Genomic DNA, 15,084 nt, shown 5'->3' with positions numbered 1-15,084 from the left:
CTAACTGGTGCAATCACCCTTGTTATGGGTGACTAGTACATTAAACCTTGTTATGGGGAACTAACTAGTACAGTAATTCCTGTTATGAATGATTCACTACTACATTAATCCTTGTTACGGGGACTAACTAGTTCGGTAACCGTGATCACTAGTATAGCATGCATGACTAAATACTACAGTAGCTCTTGTTATGGGGAACTAACCATTACAGTAACCTTTGTTAAGTAGCAGTTTGGCATAAGAATATAATTCAGAAGCCTGTTTGGCTCGTGATGATAAAATATTTGTCAATATTCTCAGTTAGTTTAAAGTTACAAAAGTCTGGAATACGGGCTTTAATTGTGATCTAATGGGGGAGGTGTGGGGGCGGGGGGTGTGGTTACTGTGTCAACGAACTCCTTCAGTTGTTGCAAAAAAAAAGTGACAGCATGAGTAAGGTCACAAACTTGTTCTGTTGCACGCTGAGGGATATGGCAATATGTTTGACCAACGTGCAGTTTTGTGTGGCTTCAAAGTGCCCGAGAGTGTAGAATGAAGAGGCACTGACCTGTGGAGTAGCAACGTGCAGAGGCCAGAATCGCCCAGCTTTGATTTCCCAGGTTGTGCTGAGTTAGTTGCTACCTTAATTCTTGACACACCCATACTCCTCAATCATGGTGCAGGGAAGAATGGCTGCTTGACTCGGGTAGCAGAGAGCTGCTGGTGCCCGTGTGACCAGGTCAATGACGTGAGGAGGTTCAGAAAACAGAAGCAAAGGCATGATGTATGTGAAAAATGAATCGGTCTTAAACGAAACTGGATTTTCAGTTGTGACTATGGCAGCGGTTTTACTGGCTTTCCCTGTTTTGACTGCACCGTGTTTAGGTTGTTGAGGAGGTGAGCAGCAGCAGTTGTTGCCGAGCTTCACCATGGAATTCACCAAAGGTGCCTGGGACGGACAGTAAATGTGCCTCAAACAAGGTGAGTCTATAAAGGTACCACTCACTGCTTCCCCAAGGTCTTGTAGAGACACAGAAAATCTGGAACTATACGCCAGCATGGACTGGTTGGGCCAAATGGCCTGTTTCTGCACTATATATCCTATGTAAACAGCCAGTTTGTCAGCCTCTGAAAGGACAAGATGTAGTTATTGTTTCAAGCAGAGACCTTTCATCAGGACGAGAAAAGGAATGTAAGGCAAATGACGTTACAGGACTAACCAACACCAAGGGAGGTTGGGAAGACAAGGGCACAGATGGGTTCGGTACCAATATAAAGAACAACTAATGGGGTTAATGTAAATGTGAATACAAGTTCTTCCTGTGCCTGGAGCTCATCAGGCCAAAATCAATTTCTCTCCCTGTATTTAAAATTTCCTTCTAACATCTCCCAGCACCTCTGGCTAATGTGGACTGACTGGTGAAAGATCGGGATATTCCTTGTCTATAAGGGCCTAAAAAACAGTGAGAGTGCTTTGTTCAGACTTCTTGTGGCTGTGTACCCAGCTTTCCAAATAACGTGCTGTGCTTTCATGCAGTCTGTGTTGAGGGGTAATCGAGGCTCTGACGCGGAGAGATCCACAGGCGAAATGGTCGCTGACAGTCCAGCCACCCGAGACACAGGTGAGGCCTCGCTCTGCAGTTTCTAATGTCTGTCCAACCAGTCTCATTGCATTCATTGCACTTCAGCCTCGAAGCTGAGCTCAGTAGTTACTCTCTAAGTCAGAATTTTGTGGGTTCAAGCCCACAATGGTTGTGGACACAAAATCTATTTGAACGCATTCAGTACTGAGGGAGGGCAGAGACATTAACCAGGCCCCACCTGCCTGCATAGGTTAATGCAAAGTAATGTGCTTTGGGAATGTCCTGAGGTGATGGCGAGGTGCAATAGAAATGCAAGTCTTTCCTTCTATTTTTGCCATTACTGACAAAGAACAGGGAGTTCTCCCAGTGTCCTGATCAATATCATCAAAAACATTGTAAACTGGTTATTTATTCATTACACTTCTTGGGATCTTGCTGTGTGAAAACTGGCTGCTGCATTTGCCTGGAAAACAACAGTAACTCATTGGCTGCAGACGTCAATGCAAGAGACACTTTATATAAAAGTATTACATGCTAAGGTCGAAGTTTCAGTCCTCAGTTGGTAGCACTCTCACCCTCTGAGTCCGAGGGTTGTGGGTTCAAGTCCCAGTCCAGGACTTGAGCACAAAACTCTAGGCTGGCACTTCAGTGCCAGTACTGAGGGGAGTGCTGCACTGTCAGATGAGACATTAAACTTGAGGCCACACTTGCCCTCCCAGATGGATGAAAAGGGTCCCATGGCATTATTTTGAAGAAGAGCAGGGGAGTCCTGAACAATATTTATCCCTCAACCAACATCACAAAAACAGATTATCTGGTCATCATCACATTGCTGTTTGTGGGAGCTTGCTGTGCGCAGATTGGCTGCCACATTTCCTACATTACAACAGTGACGACATTTCAAAAGTATTCCATTGGCTGTAAAGCGTTTTGGGACTTCCTGAGGTCGTGAAAGGCGCTACATAAATGCAAGTCTTTCTTTTTATTTACCAATAGAGTGATTTACAGAAGACATTGCGAGAGTAATGGTAGCAGGTCTCACACTGTCCCGTGAGCTGTACAAAGTGTGTGATGTAGGGACACTGAGAACGGAATCGGTCAGGAAATCATCTGAAAGGTGAAAGGGAGTCAATTCCTCAACCAACATAAGAACATAAGAAATAGGAGCAGGAGTAGGCCATTCGGCCCCTCAAGCCTGCCCCACCATTCAATAAGATCGTGGCTGATCTGCCCCAGACCTTAGCTCCTCTTCTGTGCCAGCTCCTCATAGCCCTCAACTCCCCGATATTTCAAAAATCTATCTACCATTCTTTAAATACTTTCAATGATCTAGCCTCCACAACTCTCGGGGGTAGAGAATTCTAAACATTCACTACCCTCTGAGAGAAGAAATTCTTTCACATCTGTTTTAAATGAGTGTCCCCTTATTCTGTGACTGTGTCCCCGAGTTCAAGATTCCCCCAATAGTGGAAACATCTTCTCAACATCTACCCTGTCAAGCCCCCTCAGAATCTTGTACGTTTCAATAAGATCACCCCTCATTCTTCTAAACTCTAATGAATAAAGGCCTAACCTGTTTAGCCGTTCTTGATAAGTCAACCCCTTCATCCCAGGAATCAGCCTAGCGAATCTCTTTTGAACTGCCTCCAAGGCCAGTATACCCTTTCTTAAATACGGGGACCAAAACTGTACACAGTACTCCAGGTGCAGCCTCACCAACACCCTGTACAGTTGTAACAAGACTTCCCTATTTTTAAACACCAACCCCCTAGCAATAAAGACCAAAATTCCATTTGCTGCCTTAATTACTTGCTGCACCTGCATGCTAACATTTTGTGTTTTATGCACAAGAACATCCAGATCCCTCTGTACTGCACTTTTCTGGAGTCTCTCTCATTCTCTCTCAATGTCATTGCTACATAGGCTGCTGCATTTCCTTTCTGTATTCGTTACTACTTATTTTATGTACCTGCAACATTTTCCAGGGGCTGGGTTCCTGAGGTAGTTCAGCTCTGAAAACAGAGAGCCACAGATATGGGGAAGGAGGGACAGTAATTAGGAATGTGTCCCCATGCTGACAATACTCTGTCTGATCTGCCAGGTTATCTAAAGGTGCTCGTGAACAGCCACTGGCAAACCCTGTGGTGTCACATCGAGGACCGAGTGTTGCTGATGTATAAGGATGTTGGCGGAGCTGGGAAGTTGCACTACTCTGTCGACCTGCAAGGATGCAAGGTCAGGACACAGGCAGAAACAGCCCACAAGTACAGGCTGACTGTCTCACACCAGCACAAGGATCTGGCAGTGCTTCAGGTAAGATGCTCCTGAGTTTGAATGGCCTTTGGGGTCTAGCTTTACTGGCGTGTGGAACAATCCGAGGCCTCACCCATTCGCCTGATCCTCAGCGCTTCAAGCCCAAGGCTATCCTTTTCCGACCTCCAGGACTGGTCACTTTGCAGTCATCGACAGTGGGCACTGAGGTTACATTCTGGTTCTCCTGCCACCCTCTTTCTTCCCCCATTCTTACTGGTAGCTCTTCAATGGCCAAGTGTGGTAGTGTCACAGTACTGGGATGTAAGGCGGCAGGTTTTAAAGGGGTGGGGTATGTTGGACTGTGTTGTGGAGCTCACACCAGTGTCTTCCCGTAGACCAGCTCGCCTGAGGACAGGGACCGGTGGCTCAGACTCCTGTGGGCAGGATGTGTAACAGACACAGAATCAGCTCATCTGTATGAAGACACTGTCCTGCAGACTGCAACAGAGACAGCTCCAAGAGATGGAAACCAAGTCAGGTCAGAGAACCCTCACCAATCTCTGCACGGGTCACTGCCCGCTCCTAGCTCTGATTAGGTTACTTTAATTATGAATGATAGCATGACTCTATGAATGAAGTATGGAATTTAGTCAACAATTCTTCACTTTTTAGTGGAGACATCGGAACACATTGAAGGGATAGAGGGTAACATCCCCGGTCTTCCTCATGCCCTCCCTCTTGCCATTCAGTTTCAGAATCACAGAATCGTTATAGTACAGAGAGAGGTGATTCGGCCCATCGTGTTTGCGCTGGCTCTCCAAAAGAGCAATTAACTTCGTGCCATTCCCCCGCTTTCTCCCCAATAGCCCTGCACATTCTTCCTTTTCAGCTAACAATCCAATTTCCTCTTGAATGCCTCGATTGAACCTGCCTCTACCACATACTCAGGCAGTGCATTCCAGATCCTAACCACTCGCTGTGTGAAAAAGCTTTCTCTCATGTCACCATTGCTTCTTTTGCCTGAAATCTGTGTCATCTTGTTCTTAATCCTCCCACAAATGAGAATTGTTTTTCTCAACCTACTCTGTCCAGACCCCTCATGATTTTGAACACCTCTATCAAATCTCCTCTCAACTTTCTCTTCTCCAAGGAAAACAGTCCCAGCTTCTGCAATCTGTCCTTGTAACTGAAGCTCCTCATTCCTGAAACCATTCTTGTGAATCTTTTTTGCACTCTCTCTAATGCCTTCACATCTTTCCTAAAGTGTGGCCCATAGAACTGGACACAATACTCCAGTTAAGGCCAAACTAGTGTTCTATACAAATTTAAATATAACTTCCTTGCTTTTGTACTCTATGCCTCTATTAATGAAGCCCATGATACTGTATGGTGTATTAACTGCTACCTTCAGTGATTCATGCACGTATACACACAGGTCTCTCTGCTTCTGCACCCCCTTTAGAATTGTACCCTTTATTTTATATTGTCTCTTTGCATTCTTCCTACCAAAATGAGCCACTTCACATTTCTCTGCATTAAATTTCATCTGCCACCTGTCTGCCCATTCCACCAACCTGTCTGTGTCCTTTTGAAGTTCTACACTATTCTCCTCACAGTTCATGATGTTTCCAAGTTTCATATCATCAGCAAATTTTGACATAGTGCCCTGTACACCAAGGTCTTGGTCAGTTATACATATCAGGAACAGCAATGGTCCGAACACCGACCCTTGGGGAACGCCACGTCAAACTTTCCTCCAGTCTGAAAAGCATCCATTAGCCACTACTCTCTGTTTCCTGTCACTCAGCCAATTTCATATCCATGTTGGATATGAAAAAAAATCAGTAAATGATTAACTAAAATTACATTATTGAAATATGTTTAGGTTAGGTTAGACAAAGAGTTAAAATATTAATTGCTCGTCTGGAAATTCAGCATTAATATTCACACGTCTGTGTTTTCTCCATCTCTGTGTAGTATTTTTAGCCTCTTTCCATTGTCACTTAAGCCAGTATTTCTGTCCTCTGATTTTTGCTCAGCCCTGGGGAGGATCTGTGCAGCCTCCAATGAGATTTGGATTGAGTGCAGAGGGAGTGGGTATTCTGGTTTTAAACTTACACAATGCGAAGAGTCAGGCACTTGTTGGCTAAATTCCATGTTTCATTCACAGAGTAATCCTAATATTCATAATTAAAACCAACACAAAGATAAGGGGCATTGTAAGCACTGTGGTTGGAAGCATAAAATTACAGAGATATTAATAGGGATTAAGTTAATGGGCAGAACTGCAGCAAATAGATTTCAATGTAGACAAGTGTGAGGTCATCCACTTTGGATCTAAAAAGGATAGAACAGCGTACTTTGTAAATGGTGAAATGCAGGAAACAGTGGAGTTCCAAAGAGATTTAGGGGTCTATGTGCACAGATCATTAAAATGTCATGGGCAGGTACAGAAAATAATCAAAAAGGATAATGGAATGTTAGCCTTTATATCTAGAAGAGTAGAATACAAGGGGTAGAAGCCATGCAAAGCCCTGGTTAGACCATACCTGGAGCACTGTGAGCAGATATGGCCACCACATCTTAGGAAGGATATATTGACCTTAGAGGGAGTGTAGCATAGATTAACTAGAATGATACCTGGTCTCCAAGGGTTAAATGACAAGGAGAAAGTACACAAATAGGGTTTGTTCTCCCTGGAATTTAGAAAATTAAGGGGTGATTTGATCAAAGTTTTCAATTCAGGGGAACAGCATAGGGTCGACTGAGAGAAATTATTTCTGCTGGTTGGCAAATGTAGGACTGGGGGGGCACTGTCTAAAAATTAGACCTTGCAGGAATGAAATTAGGAAACACTTCTACACACAAGGGGTGGTAAAAGTTTGGAACTCTCTTCTGCAAATGACAGTTGATGCTAGAGCAAAAGTTAATCCTAAATCTTTTATCCATAGATTTTTGTTAACCAAAGGCATTAACGGATATAGGGCAAAGGCTATGGGTCTATGGAATTAGGTCACAGATCAGTCATGATCTCCACTGAGTGTGCATGAAGTGCGTTGGGGTGGTGAGGCATGAGGAGATGGTGTTAACTTTTGCTGTGTTCCCTTGAGGTGATAATTTATTTGTTTTCAGTGGTTTGCTGCAGCGAAGAATCACTACTCCCAACACGTACATGGATGATCCATTTGGCCAGGTGTCCAGTCACACCACCACAGAGGATGCAGGCTCAGGAGGCACGCGGCAGACGGTATGTCCCAATTAATGACATTATAGCTTGACAGAGCTGCACTGATATTGGTCTTGCTGTGGAGAAACTTGGGTGTTGTGTGGTTACGTTACTGCATGAATAAAGGTCAAATCTCACCAGGGCAGTTTGAGAAATTCAGGGTTTTTTTTTAAAACTGTAAATAAAGACGCAGGTCTCAATAATAAGTGACCATGAAGTTGTCAGATTGTCATAAATACACAACTGGTTCTTTAATGTCCTTTAGGGAAGGAAACCTGCTGTCCTTACCCGGTCTGGTCCACATGTGACTCCAGTCCCACACCAACGTCATTGGCTTTTGAAGGGCCTCTGAAGTGGCCCACAAAGCCACTCAGTCATGTCAACTAGGGATAGGCAATAAATGTCGGCCTTTCCAGTGACGCCCACATCCCAAGAATGAATTTAAAGGACGTATCTAGCTTTTCGCATTAACCTCGTTACACTGGTTAAACTGGAAACACACTGGGAAATCACAGGCACATGCCCACTTCCTACACTCTGGGCACCAGCACAGTGGGTTTGCCCCATTGTAGTGTCCTTGTGCCCACTCTGGTCTGAACATTTAGATTCTTGCTCCATCTTCTAAGTGCTTGTGAAGCTTAATCTATTGGAGCTTTACCGTGATGAAGAGACCATTCTGTGGTCAAACAGAAGCAGCAATATGGAGACACTGGGTGGGTGGAGTTGCACTAATATAAGATGGAAGACTTCCTGCAATTCCCTTCGCAGTGAGTTCCCAATTTTGGCCAAGACAAGGAACAGAAAATCTAAGAATGGAGTTTTCCTCTCTGGTGAATCCACTGCTCTGGATCATTCCCAATGTGTCATTCCCAGGTTCCAGCTGATTGCAGATGAGACTAAACCAGGTCTCACCTTTCCTTGGCTACTGATGAACTCCTCACAGTGAACCGTTGCCAGGTCTGACCCTTAGTATAGCACAGGAGATCAGAAACGAGTGGCATGCTCTCGGTTTGTTTCCAGCAGAGGGTCGATTTGCCAACCCATGAAGTGGTGAGCAGAGAATGCACAGCATTTCCAGAGAGGGATCACCACAGCAATACAAATAGCAACAACACAACGAGATACAACACCCTGCCAAGTGGTAAGTGCTGGCCGGGCACTCTGGCGAAATCGTGTATAAGAGCTGCTTTCTCCTTCGTTGCTTCCTTCACCTGTCCCATGTCCTGCTAAGGTTGATCTGAAAGTAACCATTAGGACGGCCATTAAATTCCACATGACAGTTTTACATGGGAGTGATATGGGAAACAGCTTTCCTGTGCTGTCGCTGCTCCAATTAACGCTTGTTAGAGGCTGAAGATTCACGATTCTGTGGGTAAGGGGGAATGAATCAGGATCACAAGTTTAATTATCGGAGAGAACCTGACAACAGTGCCATGGGAATTTGGTCTCCTGTGTTGCTGATCTCCAGAAGGCGGGTCCTTTACGTTGGAGAGGACCACTGATGATGGGATGGAGAATCCAGCGATGCCATTCCTTAAATGCAAAAGGGTCTTTTAATCTTCCTCGGACCTTCCACGTGGCTTGGTTTTGAAACTGGGAGTGGGGTGAATTACAGGCACCGAGCCATAGACAGTGCAACGTACTGATGTAGTCAGATGATGCTTGGATGCTTTTGGATGCTTCTGTGTCACAATTAACATAGGCCCATTGGGTGACGAAGGAAGTGCGAGGGGAGGTTTCCTCCCGAACGAGAAGAAACTCCCTGGTTCCACTAGGAGTTTGTGTTGCTGTACAACGTAGACATTTTAAACTCCCAGTTGCCGAAACCAGATGAATGCAGAGACTGAACACACAGAATACACTTGTAGTTTAGAGATGATATAATCAGCCTGAAAGGGATGATCGAATGATGAATTTGCAAGGAAACTCTGCAACCTTGTGCAGGATGGAGCACTCTTAATTTATGCATTGTTTTCCTCACAGCATTTCCTGAAACCAGCTTTTTAAAATCTTGGAGTGACTTTGAAATCAAAACGAGTGGAGCTGAAAAGGAGCCTGTTAGAAACCAATCGACACAGACAAACAAGAAGGATTTCAAAGAAGCAATGGATTCCTTGTCTGGTAAGCAGAGGGTCCAATATCCAATGACAGGGTTCGTATGAATTGTCACTGTGCTGTCTTACTCCGATTACCACATTTGAGGGAGAAGTAAAACAGATCAGGTACATTCATTGATCCTGTCCTCCCAACGCGGAGTTGCATTCAAAGTGAGAGCAGGTTAGAGATAGCGGTACAATACTAGTGCCATTTTCTGACCTGTGCTGCCCTCAGTGTGGCTCCTTGCTGTGAGTGTTGTATCCCAACAGCAGTAACAACAACTTGCATTTACATCATGCCTTTAACACAGTGAAACATCCCAAAATGCTTCACAGGAGCAATTATCAAAGTTTGATACTGAGCCACAACAAACAAATTTCTCTGCAGCACCTGTGGAAGAGCCTGTCACTCCAGAATTGGCCTTTATAGCCACTCCAGGCGCTGCTTCACAAACCACTGACCACCTCCAGGCGCGTATCCATTGTCTCTCGAGATAAGGAGGCCCAAAAGAAAAGAAGAAGAAGATACCGAGCCACAGAAGGAGATGTGAGGGCAGATGTGCAAAACCTTGGTCAAAGAGGTAGTTTATAGGGAGCGTGTGAAAAGAGGAGAGAGGAGGAGTGGTTTAGTGAGGGATTTCCAGAGCTCAGAGTCTAGGTAGCTGAAGTGATGGACAGCAACTGTGAAGCGAATAAAATCAGGGATGCACAAGAAATCAGAATTGGAGGAACGCAGATATCACAGAGGGTTGTAGGGCTGGAGAAGATTACAGAGATCGGAAGGGTGAGAGGATGGAAGGATTTGAAAATAGGGATGAGAATTATAAAATTGAGGCATTGCTTAACTGGGAGCCAGTGTAAATCAGCGAGCCGAGGGGTGATGGGTGAATGGGACTTGGTGCGAATTAGGATACAGGTAGCAGAGTTTCGGATGAGCTCAAGTTGATGGAGGGTGAAAGATGGGAAGCTGGCAAGGAGTGCACTGGAATAGTCAAGTCTTGAGGTACAAAAGGTATGGATGAGGGTTTCAGCAGATGTGCTGAGGCAGGGGCAGAGTCAAGTGATGTTACTGAGGTGGAAATAGCTGGTCTTAGTGATGGTGCTGATATGTGATCAGAGCTCATGTCGGGGTCAGATACAACACCAAGGTTGAGAACAGCCTGGTTCAGCCTCAGAAAATTGCGAGGGAGAGGGATGGAGTTGGTGGCTAAGAAACAGAGTTTGTGGCAGGGACCAAAGACAATAGATTCAGTCTTCCGAATACTTAGTTGAAGGAATTTTCTGCCCATCCAGTACTAGATATCAGACAAGTCGTCTGACAATTTAGAGACAGCAAAGGGCTCGAAAAAGGTGGTGGTGAGGCAGAGGTGTCATCAGCGTACATGTGGATACTGATGTTGTGTTTTCAGATGATGTTACTGAGGGGCAACATGTAGATGAGAAATAGGTCTTTGAAGGTGCTCTCCTCAAATTGGCCCCTCACTGGGAGTGTTTTCCCTTAGTCTCTGACCTGTGCTCTCCTCAATGCAGCCTCTCACTGGGAGTGTTATACATTAGTCTCTGACCTGTGCTCTCCTCAATGCGGCCCCTCACTGGGAGTGTTAGACCTTAGTCTCTGACCTGTGCTCTCCTCAATGTGGCCCCTCACTGGGAGTGTTATACCTTAGTCTCTGACCTGTGCTCTCCTCAATGAGGCCCCTCACTGGGAGTGTTATACCTTAGTCTCTGACCTGTGCTCTCCTCAATGTGGCCCCTCACTGGGAGTGTTATACATTAGTCTCTGACCTGTGCTCTCCTCAATGCAGCCCCTCACTGGGAGTGTTATACCTTAGTCTCTGACCTGTGCTCTCCTCAATGTGGCCCCTCACTGGGAGTGTTATACCTTAGTCTCTGACCTGTGCTCTCCTCAATGCAGCCCCTCACTGGGAGTGTTATACCTTAGTCTCTGACCTGTGCTCTCCTGAATGAGGCCCCTCACTGGGAGTGTTATACCTTAGTCTCTGACCTGTGCTCTCCTCAATGTGGCCCCTCACTGGGAGTGTTATACCTTAGTCTCTGAAGTTGCTCTCCTCAATGAGGCCCCTCACTGGGAGTGTTATAACTCAGTCTCTGACCTGTGCTCTCCTCAATGCAGCCCCTCACTGTGAGTGTTATACCTTAGTCTCTGAAGTTGCTCTCCTCAATGTGGCCCCTCACTGGGAGTGTTATACCTTAGTCTCTGACCTGTGCTCTCCTCAATGTGGCCCCTCACTGGGAGTGTTATACCTTAGTCTCTGAAGTTGCTCTCCTCAATGTGGCCCCTCACTGGGAGTGTTATACCTTAGTCTCTGACCTGTGCTCTCCTCAATGTGGCCCCTCACTGGGAGTGTTATATCTTAGTCTCTGAAGTTGCTCTCCTCAATGTGGCCCCTCACTGGGAGTGTTATACCTTAGTCTCTGACCTGTGCTCTCTCTCCTCCATGTGGCCCCTCACTGGGAGTGTTATACCTTAGTCTCTGAAGTTGCTCTCCTCAATACGGCCCCTCACTGGGAGTGTTATACCTTAGTCTCTGACCTGTGCTCTCCTCAATGTGGCCCCTCACTGGGAGTGTTATACCTTAGTCTCTGACCTGTGCTCTTCTCAATGTGGCCCCTCACTGGGAGTGTTATACCTTAGTCTCTGACCTGTGCTCTCCTCAATACGGCCCCTCACTGGGAGTGTTATACCTTAGTCTCTGACCTGTGCTCTCCTCAATGCAGCCCCTCACTGGGAGTGTTATACCTTAGTCTCTGACCTGTGCTCTCCTCAATGTGGCCCCTCACTGGGAGTGTTATACCTTAGTCTCTGAAGTTGCTCTGCTCAATGTGGCCCCTCACTGGGAGTGTTATACCTTAGTCTCTGACCTGTGCTCTCCTGAATGTGGCCCCTCACTGGGAGTGTTATACCTTCGTCTCTGAAGTTGCTCTCCTCAATGCAGCCCCTCACTGGGAGTGTTATACCTTAGTCTCTGACCTGTGCTCTCCTCCATGTGGCCACTCACTGGGAGTGTTATACCTTAGTCTCTGAAGTTGCTCTCCTCAATGCGGCCCCTCACTGGGAGTGTTATACCTTAGTCTCTGACCTGTGCTCTCCACAATGCAGCCCCTCACTGGGAGTGTTATACCTTAGTCTCTGACCTGTGCTCTCCTCAATACGGCCCCTCACTGGGAGTGTTATACCTTAGTCTCTGACCTGTGCTCTCCTCAATGCGGCCCCTCACTGGGAGTGTTATACCTTAGTCTCTGACCTGTGCTCTCCTCAATACGGCCCCTCACTGGGAGTGTTATACCTTAGTCTCTGACCTGTGCTCTCCTCAATACGGCCCCTCACTGGGAGTGTTATACCTTAGTCTCTGACCTGTGCTCTCCTCAATGCAGCCCCTCACTGGGAGTGTTATACCTTAGTCTCTGACCTGTGCTCTCCTCAATGTGGCCCCTCACTGGGAGTGTTATACCTTAGTCTCTGACCTGTGCTCTCCTCAATGTGGCCCCTCACTGGGAGTGTTATACCTTAGTCTCTGACCTGTGCTCTCCTCAATGTGGCCCCTCACTGGGAGTGTTATACCTTAGTCTCTGACCTGTGCTCTCCTCAATGTGGCCCCTCACTGGGAGTGTTATACCTTAGTCTCTGAACGTGCTCTCCTCAATGAGGCCCCTCACTGGGAGTGTTATACCTTAGTCTCTGATCTGTGCTCTCCTCAATGAGGCCCCTCACTGGGAGTGTTATACCTTAGTCTCTGAACGTGCTCTCCTCAATGCAGCCCCTCACTGGGAGTGTTATACCTTAGTCTCTGACCTGTGCTCTCCTCAATGCGGCCCCTCACTGGGAGTGTTATACCTTAGTCTCTGACTGCTCTCCTCAATGTGGCCCCTCACTGGGAGTGTTATACCTTAGTCTCTGACCTGTGCTCTCCTCAATGCAGCCCCTCACTGGGTGTGTTATACCTTAGTCTCTGACCTGTGCTCTCCTCAATGAGGCCCCTCACTGGGAGTGTTATACCTTAGTCTCTGACCTGTGCTCTCCTCAATACGGCCCCTCACTGGGAGTGTTATACCTTAGTCTCTGACTGCTCTCCTCAATGTGGCCCCTCACTGGGAGTGTTATACCTTAGTCTCTGACTGCTCTCCTCAATGTGGCCCCTCACTGGGAGTGTTATACCTTAGTCTCTGACCTGTGCTCTCCTCAATGCGGCCCCTCACTGGGAGTGTTATACCTTAGTCTCTGAAGTTGCTCTCCTCAATGTGGCCCCTCACTGGGAGTGTTATACCTTAGTCTCTGACCTGTGCTCTCCTCAATGTGGCCCCTCACTGGGAGTGTTATATCTTAGTCTCTGAAGTTGCTCTCCTCAATGTGGCCCCTCACTGGGAGTGTTATACCTTAGTCTCTGACCTGTGCTCTCTCTCCTCCATGTGGCCCCTCACTGGGAGTGTTATACCTTAGTCTCTGAAGTTGCTCTCCTGAATACGGCCCCTCACTGGGAGTGTTATACCTTAGTCTCTGACCTGTGCTCTCCTCAATGTGGCCCCTCACTGGGAGTGTTATACCTTAGTCTCTGACCTGTGCTCTTCTCAATGTGGCCCCTCACTGGGAGTGTTATACCTTAGTCTCTGACCTGTGCTCTCCTCAATACGGCCCCTCACTGGGAGTGTTATACCTTAGTCTCTGACCTGTGCTCTCCTCAATGCAGCCCCTCACTGGGAGTGTTATACCTTAGTCTCTGACCTGTGCTCTCCTCAATGTGGCCCCTCACTGGGAGTGTTATACCTTAGTCTCTGAAGTTGCTCTGCTCAATGTGGCCCCTCACTGGGAGTGTTATACCTTAGTCTCTGACCTGTGCTCTCCTGAATGTGGCCCCTCACTGGGAGTGTTATACCTTCGTCTCTGAAGTTGCTCTCCTCAATGCAGCCCCTCACTGGGAGTGTTATACCTTAGTCTCTGACCTGTGCTCTCCTCCATGTGGCCCCTCACTGGGAGTGTTATACCTTAGTCTCTGAAGTTGCTCTCCTCAATGCGGCCCCTCACTGGGAGTGTTATACCTTAGTCTCTGACCTGTGCTCTCCACAATGCAGCCCCTCACTGGGAGTGTTATACCTTAGTCTCTGACCTGTGCTCTCCTCAATGTGGCCCCTCACTGGGAGTGTTATACTTTAGTCTCTGACCTGTGCTCTCCTCAATGCGGCCCCTCACTGGGAGTGTTATACCTTAGTCTCTGACCTGTGCTCTCCTCAATGCAGCCCCTCACTGGGAGTGTTATACCTTAGTCTCTGACCTGTGCTCTCCTCAATGCGGCCCCTCACTGGGAGTGTTTTCCCTTAGTCTCTGACCTGTGCTCTCCTCAATGCGGCCCCTCACTGGGAGTGTTATACCTTAGTCTCTGACCTGTGCTCTCCTCAATGCGGCCCCTCACTGGGAGTGTTATACCTTAGTCTCTGACCTGTGCTCTCCTCAATGTGGCCCCTCACTGGGAGTGTTATATCTTAGTCTCTGACCTGTGCTCTCCTCAATGCAGCCCCTCACTGGGAGTGTTATACCTTAGTCTCTGACCTGTGCTCTCCTCAATGCGGCCCCTCACTGGGAGTGTTTTCCCTTAGTCTCTGACCTGTGCTCTCCTCAATGCGGCCCCTCACTGGGAGTGTTATACCTTAGTCTCTGACCTGTGCTCTCCTCAATGCGGCCCCTCACTGGGAGTGTTATACCTTAGTCTCTGACCTGTGCTCTCCTCAATGTGGCCCCTCACTGGGAGTGTTATATCTTAGTCTCTGACCTGTGCTCTCCTCAATGTGGCCCCTCACTGGGAGTGTTATACCTTAGTCTCTGACCTGTGCTCTCCTCAATGCAGCCCCTCACTGGGAGTGTTATACCTTAGTCTCTGACCTGTGCTCTCCTCAATGCGGCCCCTCACTGGGAGTGTTTTCCCTTAGTCTCTGA

General features: G+C 47.1%; 1 protein-coding gene across 3 annotated transcripts in view; it reads left to right on the top strand.

The window, feature by feature from the left end:
• si:dkey-220o5.5 (actin filament-associated protein 1-like 2) overlaps positions 1-15,084 on the top strand; it is a 57,765-nt gene that overhangs the window by 34,386 nt on the left and 8,295 nt on the right. For 2 of the 3 annotated variants that reach the window (XM_068023471.1, XM_068023469.1), the window contains 7 exons: positions 865-960; positions 1,517-1,601; positions 3,664-3,875; positions 4,211-4,353; positions 6,948-7,062; positions 8,062-8,182; positions 9,025-9,162. In XM_068023471.1, coding sequence (XP_067879572.1) covers positions 865-960; positions 1,517-1,601; positions 3,664-3,875; positions 4,211-4,353; positions 6,948-7,062; positions 8,062-8,182; positions 9,025-9,162 — 910 coding nt within the window. The remainder of the gene's footprint in view (positions 1-864; positions 961-1,516; positions 1,602-3,663; positions 3,876-4,210; positions 4,354-6,947; positions 7,063-8,061; positions 8,183-9,024; positions 9,163-15,084) is intronic. The other variant, XM_068023470.1, reaches the window with a different exon arrangement.

The sequence above is a fragment of the Heterodontus francisci genome, chromosome 47, assembly GCF_036365525.1.
Source record: "Heterodontus francisci isolate sHetFra1 chromosome 47, sHetFra1.hap1, whole genome shotgun sequence".
In the NCBI taxonomy this organism is placed as follows: domain Eukaryota; kingdom Metazoa; phylum Chordata; class Chondrichthyes; order Heterodontiformes; family Heterodontidae; genus Heterodontus; species Heterodontus francisci.
The sequence above is the reverse complement of the archived record's forward strand: the minus strand, read 5'-3'. Positions and strand labels throughout refer to the sequence as shown.